General features: G+C 47.5%; 4 protein-coding genes across 6 annotated transcripts; 3 read left to right on the forward strand and 1 right to left on the reverse strand.

Annotated features, from left to right (window-relative positions):
- The first annotated feature begins 369 nt into the window (after nucleotides 1–369).
- On the forward strand, nucleotides 370–4,533 carry LOC124651957 (uncharacterized protein At2g27730, mitochondrial-like). Its single transcript, XM_047190976.1, has 3 exons — nucleotides 370–620; nucleotides 3,202–3,240; nucleotides 4,031–4,533. Exons 1-3 carry the CDS (start codon nucleotides 489–491, stop codon nucleotides 4,247–4,249), a joined length of 390 nt encoding a protein of 129 aa, XP_047046932.1. The 5' UTR covers nucleotides 370–488; the 3' UTR covers nucleotides 4,250–4,533.
- A 456-nt stretch (nucleotides 4,534–4,989) lies between these two features.
- Nucleotides 4,990–7,114, forward strand: LOC124653045 (5-amino-6-(5-phospho-D-ribitylamino)uracil phosphatase, chloroplastic-like). 3 transcript variants are annotated; one of them, XM_047192099.1, is made up of 2 exons: nucleotides 4,990–5,135; nucleotides 5,505–7,114. In XM_047192099.1, exon 2 carries the CDS (start codon nucleotides 5,629–5,631, stop codon nucleotides 6,799–6,801), a length of 1,173 nt encoding a protein of 390 aa, XP_047048055.1. In that variant the 5' UTR covers nucleotides 4,990–5,135; nucleotides 5,505–5,628; the 3' UTR covers nucleotides 6,802–7,114. The 3 variants fall into 3 exon arrangements, with proteins under 3 accessions (XP_047048055.1, XP_047048057.1, XP_047048056.1); XM_047192101.1 differs by lacking the exon at nucleotides 4,990–5,135 and adding an exon at nucleotides 5,149–5,374; XM_047192100.1 differs by lacking the exon at nucleotides 4,990–5,135 and adding an exon at nucleotides 5,149–5,289.
- Nucleotides 7,115–8,023: 909 nt separating this feature from the next.
- LOC124657646 (beta-amylase 2, chloroplastic-like) lies at nucleotides 8,024–11,756 on the forward strand. Its single transcript, XM_047196163.1, is given in 10 exon segments — nucleotides 8,024–8,408; nucleotides 8,803–9,123; nucleotides 9,126–9,184; nucleotides 9,285–9,488; nucleotides 9,580–9,774; nucleotides 9,872–10,036; nucleotides 10,168–10,428; nucleotides 10,576–10,794; nucleotides 11,013–11,232; nucleotides 11,327–11,756. Coding segments are annotated over 10 exon segments (2,058 nt in total). The 3' UTR covers nucleotides 11,356–11,756.
- Nucleotides 11,757–11,898: 142 nt separating this feature from the next.
- On the reverse strand, nucleotides 11,899–15,294 carry LOC124652426. Its single transcript, XM_047191435.1, has 5 exons — nucleotides 14,593–15,294; nucleotides 14,320–14,378; nucleotides 13,723–13,851; nucleotides 13,161–13,296; nucleotides 11,899–12,367 (listed from the first exon to the last, which is right to left on the reverse strand). Exons 1-5 carry the CDS (start codon nucleotides 15,292–15,294, stop codon nucleotides 12,062–12,064), a joined length of 1,332 nt encoding a protein of 443 aa, XP_047047391.1. The 3' UTR covers nucleotides 11,899–12,061.
- Between the last annotated feature and the right edge of the window lie 990 nt (nucleotides 15,295–16,284).

The following is a 16,284-nucleotide window of genomic DNA, read 5'->3' on the forward strand; positions in this document are numbered from 1 at the left end:
CGACATCCTTTAGGTATATCTAAATTTAAACAAACTTGCGACATCCTTTAGGAATAGAGGTAGTACTTGAATTGTCTACTCTGATAAAATTTGTTTCAAAACTGTAGGATATATTATTCATCTCAGTTTAAATAGATGCTCGATACAGTTTCGTCATAATAAAAGAACATGTGAGTATTCGATTTGGTTCTCTGAATGTAAAAGAATTTTGTATTCGACAGTGCTTTTACCGACGTGGAAGATTCTTTCTTGGAGCGGAGGTAGATGGAATGTGCTGAAGTGAAAAAAGAACAGGAATAAAAAGTTAAACATAATATGTATATCTCCAAGGGGGGGGAACACAAAACAGCACAGACGGTGGGTGTGGGTCTACTCATATTCTCTCTCTTCTCACCTTCTTCCCATTTCCAGAGAGAGAGAGAGACCGGAAGGGGATCGACACACACAGAGAGAAAGAGAGCCACCGTCTCCTAGGGTTTCCGGCGGCGATGGCGATGGCGGCGGCGAGGGCGGCGGCGTCGAGGACCCCGACGGCGAGGTTCATGCTGAGCAGGTTCCGGTCCTCCGGCGGGAAGATGCTCAGCGAGGAGGAGAAGGCCGCCGAGAACGTCTACATCAAGGTATAACCCCCGCTCCCGCTCCCCCTTCCTCACCCCCTCTAGGGTTTCCAGACGACGATTCCTGCGAGCGCTGCGGATGCGATGTTCGGGTTTCGCTATTAGGCCCGCTGGTTCCGCGAATCCCACACTCTAGGGTTCTAGGGGCGGTCTCCCTGTAGGATCAGCGCGCCCGTGGTGATCTTATTCTCGGTTGCTGAGCAGTTTTTACCGGTTGTATTGCTCTAGGACTGTTCCAGGGGCAAGGAAGTATTGTGCTGTTTGGTGGTCTGTAAACAGTGTGCACTGTGTGCTAGTTCGTGATTTGGGGAGTAACGTGCTGCGCCCAGTGCACCTGGTCGAATAACAGGATGTAAATTCTTACAGTAGCAGGGGTGTTGATATGCGCATCGCCATGCCATTGGCCTTGTTGGTTCCTATGTGGTTCAGAATTTGAGATATGGTTAGTGCAATGCCGTCTCTGGTTGTCGAGTATGTTTGCTTCTAGAATCTTCTAGGATCATTTAGTATTGTTGTCACAGAGCTTGGATCTTTAAAACACTGATACCTTGGAGCTTAGGCTGCCTGCCTGGTTGACCTGTGCTTGCTTTAGTTAACGGCAGCCTGTGGCTGATGTATACTCGGTAGCTCAGTTATGCACACTGATGTGATATCTTTTCTGGTGGTGTTGTCGGGAGAATTGTTCAACTTTGCAAAACCTGCAACTGTACTGATTTTAGTTGTTCATGTCTTTTCCTATTCCAACTTCAGTTAAATGGTTGTGGGAATGTGGGACCCCAGGTGGTTTGGAATTGGGTTTGAGTTTTGTTTATACAGATGGAAGTGCAAATAGTATAGTTAGCACTGGCAATTATGTGTTGCTGTCAGGTTTCTGTGATTATGCAAATCTTCTGTTCGTGTTCAGGGTGTAGGATTTTGCCACTATGTGACCTGTTACCTGAACCTTTTCTTCTTTCTGCTCCAGTTGGACTGTAATTTTTTTTTGTCTGTACTGTTGCTGTGTAGCTGCAGGAAGAGGATAGATTGTACCAGCTATTTATGGTGTATAAACATTGTAGTAGCTAGTGATTCAGAGTAACTTGCTGTTCACCTAGATGGATAATAGAATATGTTTTGCAGTTGCTGTGTTCATGTCTGCACTTGTCATGCCGTTGAACTTTGGCTGAGAAGCTGTGCTTGCTTTAGTTAACGACATTCCATTACTGATGTATGGTTGGTTGCTTAGTTATCCTTATTGATGTGATAGCTGCTCCAGTGGTGTTGTAGTGGAATTCAGGATGTCTGCAAATCTGCCACTGAACTCTGAATTTTTAGCTATGATTTTTCTTGTTCATCATGACCTGCTGTTCCTGCTCCATGAATCTTTTTTTTTCCATTGTGTGGTACAGTTAGACTATGATCTTAGCTATGGCTCTTGTGAACTCATCAATTATCTTAATCATTTTATTGTTCGGTACATGAATGTATAATTAGATGACTAAATCGTAGTTAAGTTTGTGGTGAGTAGAAAAATAGCAGCCATGGCAGTTTACCTTTTGTTTCACAACAACAACAACAACAACCAAGCCTTTCAGTCCCAAACAAGTTGGGGTAGGCTAGAGTTGAAACCCATAAGATCTCGAAGCCAAGTCATGGTTCCGGAACGTGGATAGCTAACTTCCACGCACCCCTATCCATGGCTAAATCTTTGTCGATATTCCAAACCTTTAGATCTCTCTTAACGGACTCCTCCCATGTCAGTTTACCTTTTGTTTAGTCTCATAAAATCTGCCAGAAAATATTTGTGTTTCATTCTTTCTTAAGGACACCAATAGGTGCTTAGATACAACATGCTGCTGCTACACTTTGGCATGCCTGAACATATAGGATCATTGGACTGGATCTGATATCTTGCTTTTACTTGGAAGTCTTGAACCATAAAATGTTTTTGCTCAACAGTGATATTGCTTGGACAGTACTATGTTCATCTTATATAATTATTTATACCGCTTAATTTGTGGTGTTATGATCTGTTATCCTCGATTCAGGATAAACGTGCCATGGTTATTGCAATGCTGTCAGAGTGTACCATGTTTCCCATTATGTAAACCGTTTTTCTTCATTTCTGGTCCAGTTGGACTATAGTTTCTGCTGTGGTTTGTGTTAACTCAACAGGTAGTTATCTTGGCCATTTTCTAGTTGTTTTATGCTTTATATGTTTTGTTTGGTCTCCGCCAATCCCAAAAAACATTGAAATTTTGTTAGTTCTGATGGAGTCATTGAAGTGGATCTGTTACCTTATTAGCCGCTTTCACTTGAAGTCTGGAACCTTGTACTCAACGGTGATATAGCTTAGATGGTACTATGTTCATATGATATATAGCTATTATATATATCACAGTACCTGTGGTTTTCAAAGAGGCTCGTCAAAGAAGAAAATCAATTATGAATGCTTTGAAATTAGTTAGGACATCCAGTTGTTACAGTTATACAGATAGATGTTTTCTTTATCTGGTGGGCTTTACAAACTCTCCCAGAATCACCAGTTTTCCTGCTTCTTACTCTGTTATAAGCTATACTAACATGCCTGATGACCTTTCTGCAGAAAATGGAACAAGAGAAGCTAGAGAAGCTCGCACGCAAGGTATGCAAACATACAATTTCTTGAACCTCTGAACTGTGCAATAGCTGTTGATGTTTTATTTCCATAGTTCTTCTCATCTCGTGATGTTGTGTGCAATAAATTAGTATCCTTGTGCACCAAACTGTATACACCCAATGTATATTTATGCTTTAGCTTCCGAAATTGAAATACATTATGATATGCGTTGGTCGTGAAAACTTACATGAGCTGTTTATTACTTGTATGCCCTACTGATATGTATGTTCGAACTTCCTAAGTTGGAATACACTATATATGTTCTGTGTGCATCATGAAACTTACAAGAGCTGTAAATTATTGTACCACTGATGGACAGTGGTTGTGGATGTTATTTTTCTGCAAGTTTTCTCACTTGGTGATGTCGTGTACAGCAAATTTGCATTCTTGTACACAAACTTATGTATGTCAACTGATATGTACTCCCTCCCTTCGCTTTTAATTGATTTTGTACTAAATCAGAGTCAATTGAAAGGGAACAGAGTGAGTATGATTTTAATATCCTATAATTTGAAATACGCTACATATGTCCTGTGTATGGCATCCAACTGGCAAGATCTGTAAATTGTTGTAGGGTCCCTTCAGTTTCTTGACCAACTGAACTGGATAGTGGCTGTTGATGCTTTACTTCCATAAGTTGTATACTGCAAATTAGCATCCTTGTGCAAAAAATTATACGCATGAAGCACATTTATGCTTTGACTCCCTGAGTCGAAATACACTCTATATGTTCTGCGTGGGTTGTGAAACTGACAAGAGCTGTACATGGTTTCAGGGCCCCAGCACAGGAGAGCAAGCTCCATCTACCCCAAGCTCTGCAGCAAGCGACGTGAAGGCTGGAGGCGCTGGCCCGACGGCGTCCACATCCACTGGCGTGTCGACCGACAAGAACAGGAACTATGCCGTCCTGGCGGGCACCGTCGCTGGCCTGAGCGCCCTGGGCTGGTATCTCCTGTCCAAGGAGCCCAAGAAGACAGAAGAGGTCGTCGACTGAAGGGACGTGCGGATGATGGTCTGCCTATCAGTTTCAGCATGGTTTTACTTACTGCACATGGACCTGTGTCTCATTTTGCGATGATGATGATGATAATAAACCGTGATGTTGCCAGACTGCCTTTTGTAGCCTGAGAATCTGAGACTGCTATGATCTTAGTTCATCATTTGCTCTTTCTCGTAATTGAAACCTATAGGTTATGTGGTGCTGCACTGTTGCTGGTTATAGAGGCGTTTTGGATGATGACTGTTTTGAATGAATGGGAAGCTTGGTTTGCGGTCTCAGTTGTGAATTCTCTTTTTTGTTGCGAAATCTCAGTTGTGAATTCTCATGCTGTGTTCTCTTTGATCCTTGATTAAGGCGTATTGTTAAACTGGAATGGATGGTGAACTTACCTCCATGTCATTATACTTGTAGAACAATGATCCTTTGGACGATATTGGACATAAATTAAGGTTATCTAGCTCTCGCAAAGAGGATACTCCAAAAGAATAGTTTAGGACACATCACTTGATTAGTAATCTGTCGATGCTTTGGGCAATAATAGCCAGACATTACTGTATCATAAAAAAAAGCCAGATACGAAACCGCCACGTAATTTAATTCCAAGGGCGCTGGAGGGAGGCGGCAGCTCCACCTCACGTTTCCCCGAATCCCATCTGACGGTTAGTAAGAAGCCACGTGTGGCGCATCGGAAGGGGATTCGTCTCGGCTTCCTCCTCCACGACGACGGCGAGCGGTTGCCGATAAAAATAGCAAAGAAAAATCCATCGCGTGGACGAAAAGAGGAGAGGAGAGGAGAGAAGGAAGGAAGGAGAAGCTAGACGAGACGAGACGAGGTTGGTTGGCAGCTTCCCCAAGATACCTCGCCGCCCCGCCGTCTCAGGTACGGTGCTTGCCTCCTCCACCTTCTCCCTTATCCTGTCCTCGGCTCGCTTGCTTTCCCTCCGCTCCGCTCCGCTCCGCTCCGGCCGGGACGAATCGAATCGAATCCAATCCAATCCAATATGGAATTTGGCGCTGTCTCTTCTTCCTGAGAGGTTATAGATGAGAATCGGTCGAACGATTTCAGTTTTTGTTAGCTGATGCTCTGTTGGCTTCCCGTCGATTAGGATTATTAATTAGGTGCTCGTCCTGTTCTGGATTGGTCGCTTGCTCTGTTTGTTCTCGCTTCTTATAATTCCCTGTTCTTGATTTCTTTCCGTCTTCTTTGTTGGATTGGTTCTGAGCGATTCTGTCCTTGTTCTTCTTGCAGCTTGCGCCAAGAGAGCAAACCGCTGCTGATTGGAGAGCAATTTGTGCGGCCGGCTCAGGGGAGGGATCTCGGCTCTTCTTTTCGATCGACCGGTCGGTAGGTGGGCGGGGCGGCGGATCCAGCCATGATGATGGTGGACACGGTCAGCGCGACGAGCACCTCCTTCATCGCGCACCACCTGTTCGACCACCGCCCCAAGGGCCACCATGGCCACGTCGTCAACTGCCGCCCCCTGGCCACGTGCTTCTCAGGCCGGCGGCTCGTTGCCCGGCAGCCGTCCCCACCGAAGGCGGCTCAGCGTCTCGCAGGCTGGCCTGTCCGGGCGCTGGCGGTCGGGGTGACCAAGGAGGCGAGCAGCCCCCATAGGGAGTACAGGGGGATCCCAGGGGACGGCGACACCAGCGACGACTTTGGCTTTGGGGATGAAGATCTTGGGGCGGCTCCCACGATGCCGTCGTCGTGGCCACCGAGGAACCGGGCAGACGACCCGAGCCTGCACAACCCGCTGCTGCGGCTCGAGCGCATGGGCTGCGGCTGGCTCGGCGTCATCTTCGAGTGGGAGGGGGTGATCGTGGAGGACGACACCAAATTTGAGAAGCAGGCGTGGCTAAGCCTCGCAGAAGAAGAGGGCAAGTCGCCTCCTCTTGCATTTGTGCTCAAGAGACTTGAAGGGATGAAGACGGAGCACGCCATCGCTGAGGTGCTCTGCTGGTCCCGGGACCCCGCCGAGCTCAGAAGATTGGCTTCAAGAAAAGAGGAGATCCAGCGCGCCCTCGGTGGCACGGTCCACCAGATGAGGGACGGGTCACGGGAGTTCATGAGCACGCTGGCCAACTACAAGATCCCGCTCGCCGTGGCCTCCACACGCCCCCGCAAGGTGGTCGAGGAGGCCATCGAGGCGGTCGGCGCACGGGGCTTCTTTGCTGCCGTGGTGGCCGCCGAAGACGTCTACCGGGGCAAGCCTGACCCGGAGCTGTTCCTCTACACCGCGCAGCTGCTGCGCTTCATCCCCGAGCGGTGCATCGTGTTCGGAAACTCCAACTCGGCAGTGGAGGCTGCCCATGACGCCCGCATGAAGTGCGTCGCCGTGGCCAGCAGGCACCCTGTCTACGAGCTCAGCGCCGCAGACCTCGTGGTGAAGCAGCTCGACGAGCTGTCCGTGGTCGACCTCAAAAACCTTGCCGCCGTCGATGACTCTGCTGAGTTTGGCGCTGAGCCTGAGCCAGAGATGGAGGAGGAGGAGGACGACGCGCCCCCGTCGACGGCGGTGGGCATTGCCGACGATCTCTTCTTGTAGGAGAGGATGAGGATCATGTACATTTGATTGGTCTCTCTCCTGCACTACTAGCACAGCACAGATGACACAGGTGTATTATTGGGTTGGATGATTTGGCATAGCGATCAGGAGGGCTTATTATCCGTCCTAATCCTATGCCGCTGTAGGTTGTGTTATGTACATGAAATGTATCTCTAGAGCTCACAAAAAAACTGTATATATATATATTGGAAAGGAAATGGGGGAACTGGATAGTATACGTACTGATGTGGATGTATAACTCAGAAGATGGATATATGTCTATTTGCATCGAAGATGAGAATTACATATGCTACCTGTTGCCTGTACTGTTCCTAGTTCCACCAGCAATTGTTTTTGTTCTTATCAGGTGAAAGTTTTGCAATTGTTTGATATTTTGAGGGTCCAGTGAATATTATTTGTGTCAGTGATGTGCATGTTGAATCAGAATCGTGAATGTTCCTGATGTGATGTATAACTTAGATGGATATGTGTGTATTTGCAAAGAAAAAGAGAATTACATAGTATGTTTTTGCGTGTTGTGTTCCTACTTCCAGCAGTAGTGTTGTAGCTTTTGGGAATATGTACATTCCATTGTTGTTGAGAAATCTGAGGATCCAGTTGTTGAGAGCTTTTGGTTATGTGGAGAATGTCTTGTAGTGGGTGAATAAGGTGACGATTATTCAGGCACTGAGTTTACATCCAATGTTTGAGTGAGCAATTAACATGAATGGTATGATGGCTTGTAATGTTGTGTTCCACAGAGCAATTCAGGCAGGCACTCAGATGGATATACTATGTGAATTTGAATACTGTAGCAAAAACAAGAATTACTACAGTACATGAATGCCTGCTCTGTTCCTAGTTCCAGCAATACATACAGTTGTTGTTTGCAGATGAAAGCAGTTGGCTGCTGCTGCTCGTCCTTGTCCTGGTGCTTTGCAAATACGCCCAAGAGGAGGTTGCTCATCATCATCTATCTTTGTGGCAATGGAAGATTGTGCTGTGCCAAATCCGCGAGGAAGGAAGAAGCAAAGGTCGCATGGGCGTGCCATCCTGGCCGTCCGTCGGCCTCGCCACACGTGTCGGCACGCTCCCCGCACCATAACACGCGCGTGCGAAACCCTAGCGCGCGCGGGCGTGCGTGGGTACATTCCTCTTCCCCTTCTTCTTGAGGCAGGCAGTACGGCGGCGGGGCGGGGACGATCCGAGGCCGAGGCGAGGGATGCTGCGTGTGGATCCGGGCGGGGACGAGGAGTTGATGATGATGGGGATCATCAAGGAGGAGGAGGAGGAGGAGGAGGATTCTGATGAAGAGGACGACTACTTGGTGGCTGCCGCCGGCGAGGCTGGGCCAGAGGAGCACCATCCGGGGAGGGGGCGGCGTGGGCGGAGGGGTCGGGAGGAGAAGGAGCGGACCAAGGTGCGTGAGCGTCGTCGGCGCGCGGTGACGGGTCGGATCCTGGCGGGGCTGCGGCGTCACGGCAACTACAGGCTCCGCGTGCGCGCGGACATCAACGAGGTTGTGGCGGCGCTGGCGAGGGAGGCCGGCTGGGTCGTCCTCCCCGACGGAACCACCTTCCCATCCTCCCACTCCCAGGTACCAGCCAGTCAACTGCGGAGCCAGCTCAGCTAATCAGTGAGTGAGTGAGCACCGTACCTGTGTTTATATTTAGGGTACCCTTATATTTATTTATGGCGTCATAAATGGTAATAGTAGATCTGATGTCGCTTTGCGTGAATATTACTCCTACTGTACCTCATTTATTTATTTATTTAAAAAATATAATAAATACTTACTACTAGTATTTCGGAATTATTACTAGTATTTTGTTTACGGGGTTTATTTATTTAAGGAGGAGGAATGAATTTTGGTGGCCGTGCGTCCATGGTCGGGATCACAAGGGGAAGGGGGTTGTTTCCGTTCCCGCCTCCCGAGGACACGCTCCACCGCCACCCTCCCCTCTTCTTCCTCCTCCCTCATCTCCATTCTCCACCTCCCAGATCCCATGCTAACTCCTCCTCATCCTCCCGTGCTGCCCCGCATCCCGCAGACGATGCTCGCCGCCGCCGCGCCGCCGATCCCCGTCTCGTCCTCCGCCGCGCCCGTACGCGTCGCCGTCGTCTCCCCGCTCGCCGCGCGCCCCATCTCGCGCCGCGCCGGGTACGCCTTCCTCGCGCCCCCGCGCGCCGTGCCAGCAGAGGGCGCAGCGTCGCCGCTGCTCGCCGTGCCCGTCCCCAGAGACGAAGCAGAAGACGACGACAACGCCATCGCCATGGACGGGACCGGCCTCGCCACGTGCCCTGCGCCGGCCGTGGCGCCGCCGCGCCCCCCGAGCGGGACTTCGCCGGAACGCCCTACGTGCCCGTATACGTCATGCTCCCGGTAAGCCTACCATCTCGATCTGTTCTTGCCCACCTAGCTGCCACTAGCTAGGTCCCGTCCTCATGGACCAAGGAATAAGGGTGTTCTCTGTTGTTGGCAGCTGAACGTGGTGAGCCTGGAGGGCGAGGTGGTGGACGCGGACGCGCTGGTGGGGCAGCTGCGGGTGCTCAAGGCAGCGGGGGTGGACGGGGTCATGGTCGACTGCTGGTGGGGGAACGTCGAGGCGCAAAGGCCGCACCACTACAACTGGACAGGATACAGGAGACTCTTCCACATCATCAGGGAGCTCAAGCTAAAGCTGCAGGCAAGTCACCTCCTCTGTTTTCCTTTTACCAGACTCAGCCTAGCCTAGCACACAGGCTGATTTCCCTCTTCTGCTCGCTCGCTACACTTAGGTGGTCATGTCCTTCCACGAGTGCGGAGGCAACGTCGGGGACGACGTGTCCATCCCTCTCCCGGACTGGGTGAGAGAGATCGGGAAGAGCAATCCGGATATCTACTTCACCGACAGGGAAGGCAGGCGCAACACCGAGTGCCTTTCGTGGGGCATCGACAAAGAAAGAGTTCTGCAGGGCAGAACGGCAGTGGAGGTACTCTTATTCTACTCTTATCCAAACTAGCTAGTATCAAGGTTATAGTATGTCTTCTCATTCCCACTAATTAATTATGTAAGGGTCAATGATGCAGGTCTACTTTGACTTCATGAGAAGCTTCCGAGTTGAATTCGATGACTATTTTGAGGATGGGATCATCTCGGAAATCGAGGTTGGGCTAGGGGCTTGTGGAGAGTTACGCTATCCGTCCTACGCAGCAAACCATGGCTGGAAATACCCTGGCATTGGAGAATTTCAGGTAAACCTTTCTTTCGTCTCCTCTCTTCATCTTGCTCTGCAGGGTTCAGTATCTACTTAAATGTTGGCATCCACAATCCATGCGATATATCATCTAATGTACCTGGATGTTTTTTTTTTTTTTCCTTCCAGTGCTATGACAGGTACTTGCAGAAAAATCTTAGGAGGGCTGCAGAAGCACGGGGACACACCATATGGGCAAGATCACCAGACAACGCAGGCCATTATAATTCTGAACCAAACAATACTGGTTTTTTCTGTGATGGAGGGGATTATGATAGCTATTATGGCCGCTTTTTCCTCAACTGGTACTCCCAGGTGTTGCTGGATCATGCAGACCGCGTACTAATGCTAGCCAGGTTGGCTTTTGAAGGTTCAGCTATTGCTGTCAAGGTCAGTTATAGATCGTTGTTAGCTCACAAAGTATATGTTATGTACCCGTTTCCAGTTTTTTGGAGGCTGTATTTGGGGGCTTTTGTTCCAGTTTTGGGATGTTGATCTTAGTAGACTTGTTCTCATTCACTCTTGTGACATGAACAGGTATCAGGCATACACTGGTGGTACAAAACTGCTAGTCATGCTGCTGAGCTGACTGCTGGGTTTTATAACCCATGTAACCGTGATGGCTATGCTCCAATTGCTCAAGTGTTGAAAAAACATGGTGCAGCTCTCAACTTCACATGCGTTGAATTGCGCACTATGGATCAACATGAGGTATTCCCTGAGGCCTTAGCAGATCCAGAAGGCCTGGTATGGCAGGTATGTGACCTCCTGTAATTATAGCCATTGCTCATCATTCTCTTTCACATTTTCATAGTGGCAGCTTAGAGTGCTAATCTGGTAAGCAAACATATCTGACAGCAATACAAACAACTGGTTTAGTACATCTTGTGTTCAATTGGATCCTGCTGTTTACTTAAGAACAGCTATCTTGATAGTATGTCAGTGTTTCATCTGTTAACATATATCGTTTTCAGGTGCTAAATGCAGCCTGGGATGCTGGGATACAAGTGGCTAGTGAGAATGCTCTGCCTTGCTACGACAGAGATGGCTACAACAAAACTTTGGAGAATGCCAAGCCACGGAACGATCCAGATGGACGTCATCTGTTTGGATTCACCTACCTTAGGCTGTGCAGCGTCCTCTTTGAGAGACCCAATTTTATGGAGTTCGAGCGTTTCGTTAAGAGGATGCACGGTAGGATCAACAGATCTCTTGTCACAGCGGCGCCCCAGTTTACCTCCTGTATATATACTGCCATGTTTACAGTTTCTTTTGGTGTTCTTCGCAGGTGAAGCAGTTCTCGACTTGCAGGCGTAGATTGTTAGTGTTACATGCATATATATACAAGACATTCTGATTGGCTAGGGCTTTATGGCTCATCGGGAACCACATATGCCATTTTTGTTATAGGCAGTATTACCGGAATATATTTGAGCACTGAACCAAACAATGTCTCTCCATGATGTAAATCATATTTTTTGCATATACTTGCCAAATGGCTGACACCACAAGCATTGGGTCATAGCCTTTGTAAAAGACCGAGGACATCTGCTTACCTATGTTCTAGGTGATGTTGTTCACTCTACCGATGCAGATTAGAAGCATTGCTTTTGTTACTGATATGCATGTCATGTATTTCTTGTTGATGGAGGGATCTCATCGTTCAAAGCTGTTGGGATGTTATATACAAATAATGGAATTTGATTTAAAATCTCCTATCTTTTCGAGCATTGATGATTTGTTTAGACATGGTGAGATTGGACTTATTACATGTAGCACAAGGTATAATGTATTTTTTTTGTCTCCTGTTATATACATTAATACATACTTCAACTGGAAATAAGGAATTTTTTGTCCCTGTACATTTCACACCACATCTGTATCACAAGGAGATGCAAGTACAAATTCAACGAAGAACAGAAATACCATGTGCAAAGAATAAACAAGATACTACAAAAAGAATTTACAACACAGTATGTTTAGGCCAAGAAAACAAAAACGAAGAAACTTTACATGGTTTGCATCAGGAAGAGGGAGAGGAGCTACGCAGCACAATCTGGCCATCCTCATCTTTTTCGAACACCTGCTCTATGAGGTCGTCCCAGCTCACCCGCGGCTGCTTCGAGCCTGATAGTGGGAAGCTCTCACTCCTCTCAGGCCATGTACCACCAAATGTACCGTACGCCGAGGCGATCCCTGACACCGACAGTGTGGCAGCCCTGCGCAGCGCCGCCTTATGCTCCTCCACATGTTCCCGCTGCACCGTCTCGTCCCGCTCCATTTGCTGGTCCGATGGCACTGACATCGCGTTCTCCTTCTCCAGCATCAGCTGTGTATGTGCAAGGGCATATGAACATTGCAATAAATTACTACAGACATTGCATGATGTGTGCTGCCTCTATCTTAATTCTGAACAAAGTTTTTCCACCTTACTAGATGCTTCAGCAAATCTTACATTTTGACAGATCTACACTCTACAGATACTCTAGGCTGTGCACAGCTTGACTCCAGCTAAGCTATAACTTACCACAGATGAAAATACAAACATACTTATAGTACCATGTTTGTGTAAGTGCAGGTTTCCATGTTTAAGAAGAACTACGATCATCTTCCGAAGGATAAAAATACTTTGGCCTCTACAAAGAGGCAACACGGGGTAATCCAAACTACTTCCTCACTTATGGTGATGGGAAATCAGCCGCAAGGGCCCAGGAGCATATCTAAATTTATTCCATGAAAACCCCAAAGTATGATGGTAGATATCTATATTTGTGAAGTTTTTCTTTTCTCTCTAGTGTCAGTTTCTAGGAAAATTCTACTAGATTACTTAGCCATCTGTTTATCTCTTCATTTAGTAAAACCAAGTTGGAGGAGGCTGCTATTCTGCATTACACTTACACAAAGGTCTCAGACTTAAGTTCAAGAAGGGATAGTATCTGCTCCGCTACATGAGGTGTTTGTCTAGATGGCATGCACCGCTTGAAACAGTGAGTGCTAGATTGCATATTTGTAAGTGGCAGAACATCAAAACTACAATTTGGTATAACAGGATTTTATTTTTGCTTTCCTTTATGAAATAGCGGCACAACATATTCTGTTTTATGCACAAGCACAAGACTTACATCCAAAGCTTTCTGGCCTTCCCGCTCGATCCAAATAATGGCATGATCCATCGTGGCGTTGCAGGAAAGAACTACATGCTCAAATCGACCATCCACCGGCACAGCTGTTTTGACCACCGGTGGATATCTCCCACACCTGCGTGGGTTTCACCAACAAAGTTTTTTATGACAATATTGGAAGTTTCCATTAGGAAAATGGTAGTATTCTGACTGAGAAAAATCTGAAGAAAGCAGTAGCATGTTAAATTGTTTTAGTAATATTAAACAGTACCATGAGCCATGCCATCAATAGTGTCTAATGGGTGGACTATGTTCTTACAGATCAATGGGCATAAATTATTGTGAAGGTTCTCATAGGATACCAGGGATGCAGATGAATCCTTGACACCAATCAGCTACATTATTTCTACTAGTGAAATTTGTGAGAACCTCTGCCATTACCCCATTCACTTTTTTTTGTAACACTAGGAACATATGAGTGGTACTTAGTGTTTGCTCTGGAACAATGTTATATTTCAGATCCTTTGAGTAGTTTTATACAGTTATTAAGAACAGAGGGTACCTGAAACTTTTCCTTTCCACAATGTGATATATCCGACCTGGTGCATAGAGCCTCCTTGGATCTTTCAACAGAGCATCTTCAGGTATGCATGTATCCTTCAAACATCTCAAACATAGGAGACATGGCAGACTGCCCAAGAGAAGATGGTCCAATTTTAAAATTGCTTCAACCCATAAAGCTGGAAGAAAATAGTCACATTGCATTCAACATACTCGATATGATAACTAACATAAACCAGTAATTAGAAAGAAAAAAAGATCATAGACCCCAGAAACAAGAAAATAATTACCTAGATAACAATGCAAATTCTACTACATCACAGCAGCTAGTGCCAGTTGAATCACTGTATCCCCAGGGAGAGAGATATAGTTGCTAATTCTTACTTTGAAGGCCTAGAATAGGCAACAGAGGTAACTAATTCAAGAATTATAATGAATCGTGAGTTTATGACATGCTAAATTTTCAAGTTTCAACTGATACACTTGCAACTAAAATCACATAATGTAAAGGTGTGTGTGGTAGTAGAATCATACTATATCTAACAGAAGAGCGGTGAGTATGAAAATAGAATAAAGAGCAATGGCGCCATGTGCGTACCAGAGAATAGACTTGAAAATATCTTCTAAAGGAGTAGCAGTCCGAGGCAAGAAATCATCCTGTCAATAAGAAGAAGAACTATGTTGAGCTTCACACCTCAACGTTCTATCCTAGAAACTTTATGCTGAATTAGATTTAACCTATATCGTTTGGAAGCGGCAGCAAGCTGTATGCGGTATGACAGTAGTAGCACATGACGAAAAAAATTCAGACGGAGTACTGAATTTGCAAAGTGGAATGAACAATTTCAGGCAGTAGAACATGTATGACGACCTGTAGGACGACGGAGTTGATGACGTCTGCGTATCTGACTGCAAGGTTGAGCGACATACACCTGGCTGGGGCCACGGCATAGCACCTGGTCCTTGAGCGGCATACCCCTAGCTTGTCTAGGTTGAGGACGACGACCATGGTGAGCATGGCGGCGACCCCTGCGCCTAGGGAGTGTCCCGTGAAGGTGAGCGTGTAGTCGGGGTAGCGGTGGAGGAGGTCCCGTAGCAGGTCGCACTCCTTGTCGAGCACCCAGCCTGCGGCGCGGAGTAGGCCGTTGTGGACGTATCCGCCGTCGAAGCGTCGCTTGCCTAGGCGGTTGTCTAGGAGCAGCGCGTAGTCAGACTCGCGGCCGAGGTTGAGGCCCCGGAGCGCGAGCACGATGTCGGCGTGCGCGTGGTCGAGGTAGACGAGGTAGGGCGTGACCCGGCCGCGCGTGTGGGCGTAGGTGCGGCGGCGGACGATGTTGGCCGGGTCGACGGTAGGGGAGAGGAGGGGCGGGGTCGGGGTCGGGGAGGAAGGGTCGTCGTAGTTGGCCATGATGATGCGGCACATGCGGGGGACGGGGGCGAAGTCGGCGGCGGCGGCATGGCCCCAGGTGGCGCTGTCGCGGTCACCGGTGTGGAGGCAGCGCTTGACCGCCCAGCGCGCGCAGCCCAGGCAGTAGACGCACTCCAGCAGCGGCAGCCCGCACGCGAGCGACATGCCAGCCGGCCGGCCACCGCGGCCGCTGCCGCTGGGTCGGGAATTGCGCCGAGCAGGTGCTGCGCGAGCGCGAGCGCGACGAGTCGGGATCGGGAGGATATTCCTTGGGTACTTCCTCTTCCTGTGGCGATCGGATCCGAGCGCTGCATCTGTGTCTGTGTGAGAGATTTAGTTGTTGGAGTACAAAAGTCTGAGTTCGAGTAGAAGAAATAGTCCATCCGATTAGAGCTAAATACAACTACAGAGTACTAATATTAAATGGAAATGGAGACCAGGCCAGGTCATGAGAGACAGAGTGACACATGGAACAAGAAGAAGAAAAAAAAGGGGAGGGGAGACGATGACAGCAAGTGACTACTGACCAACCAATGTGCGCGACACACAATCGTATTTCCTTTCTAAAAGGAGCGTGTCCAGGGCTCAGTTAAGAAATTACATGAATTTATATTAAAGTTAGATCTTGAGAAAGTTTATGATAAAGTTAAATGGTTTTTCTTCCAGCCTCAAACACTTAGGACGACGAAAGACTTCTCTCGTGAGTGAGTGGTGAGTGACGTGCTCTGATCAATGATTTCGTATCCGAAGGAAGTGTGGCCATCAGTCAAGGCGATCCGTTATCGCCAATGTTGTTTAACATTGTGGCATATATGCTTGCTATATTGATCGAGCATGCTAAGGCTGATGGTCAGATTGAAGGAGTGATTCCACGTCTGGTAGATGGTGGTTTATCATTTCTTAATATGCCGACGATACAATTCCAATTATGTTTATGGATCGTGATCTTGAAAAAGCTCGCTACCTCAAATTGATTTTGGCGGCGTTCGAGCAGCTTTCGGGTCTAAAGGTTAATTTTCATAAAAGTGAATTGTTTTGTTTCGGTGATGCTCAAGATAATGCAACTCTTTATGCAGAGTTGCTTGGTTGTGGGAAATGCCAATTTCCTGTTTGATATTTGAGGATTCCGATTCATTATCGAACACTTAAATGCTG

Source organism: Lolium rigidum, chromosome 5 (genome assembly GCF_022539505.1).
Source record: "Lolium rigidum isolate FL_2022 chromosome 5, APGP_CSIRO_Lrig_0.1, whole genome shotgun sequence".
Classification (NCBI taxonomy): Eukaryota; Viridiplantae; Streptophyta; class Magnoliopsida; order Poales; family Poaceae; genus Lolium; species Lolium rigidum.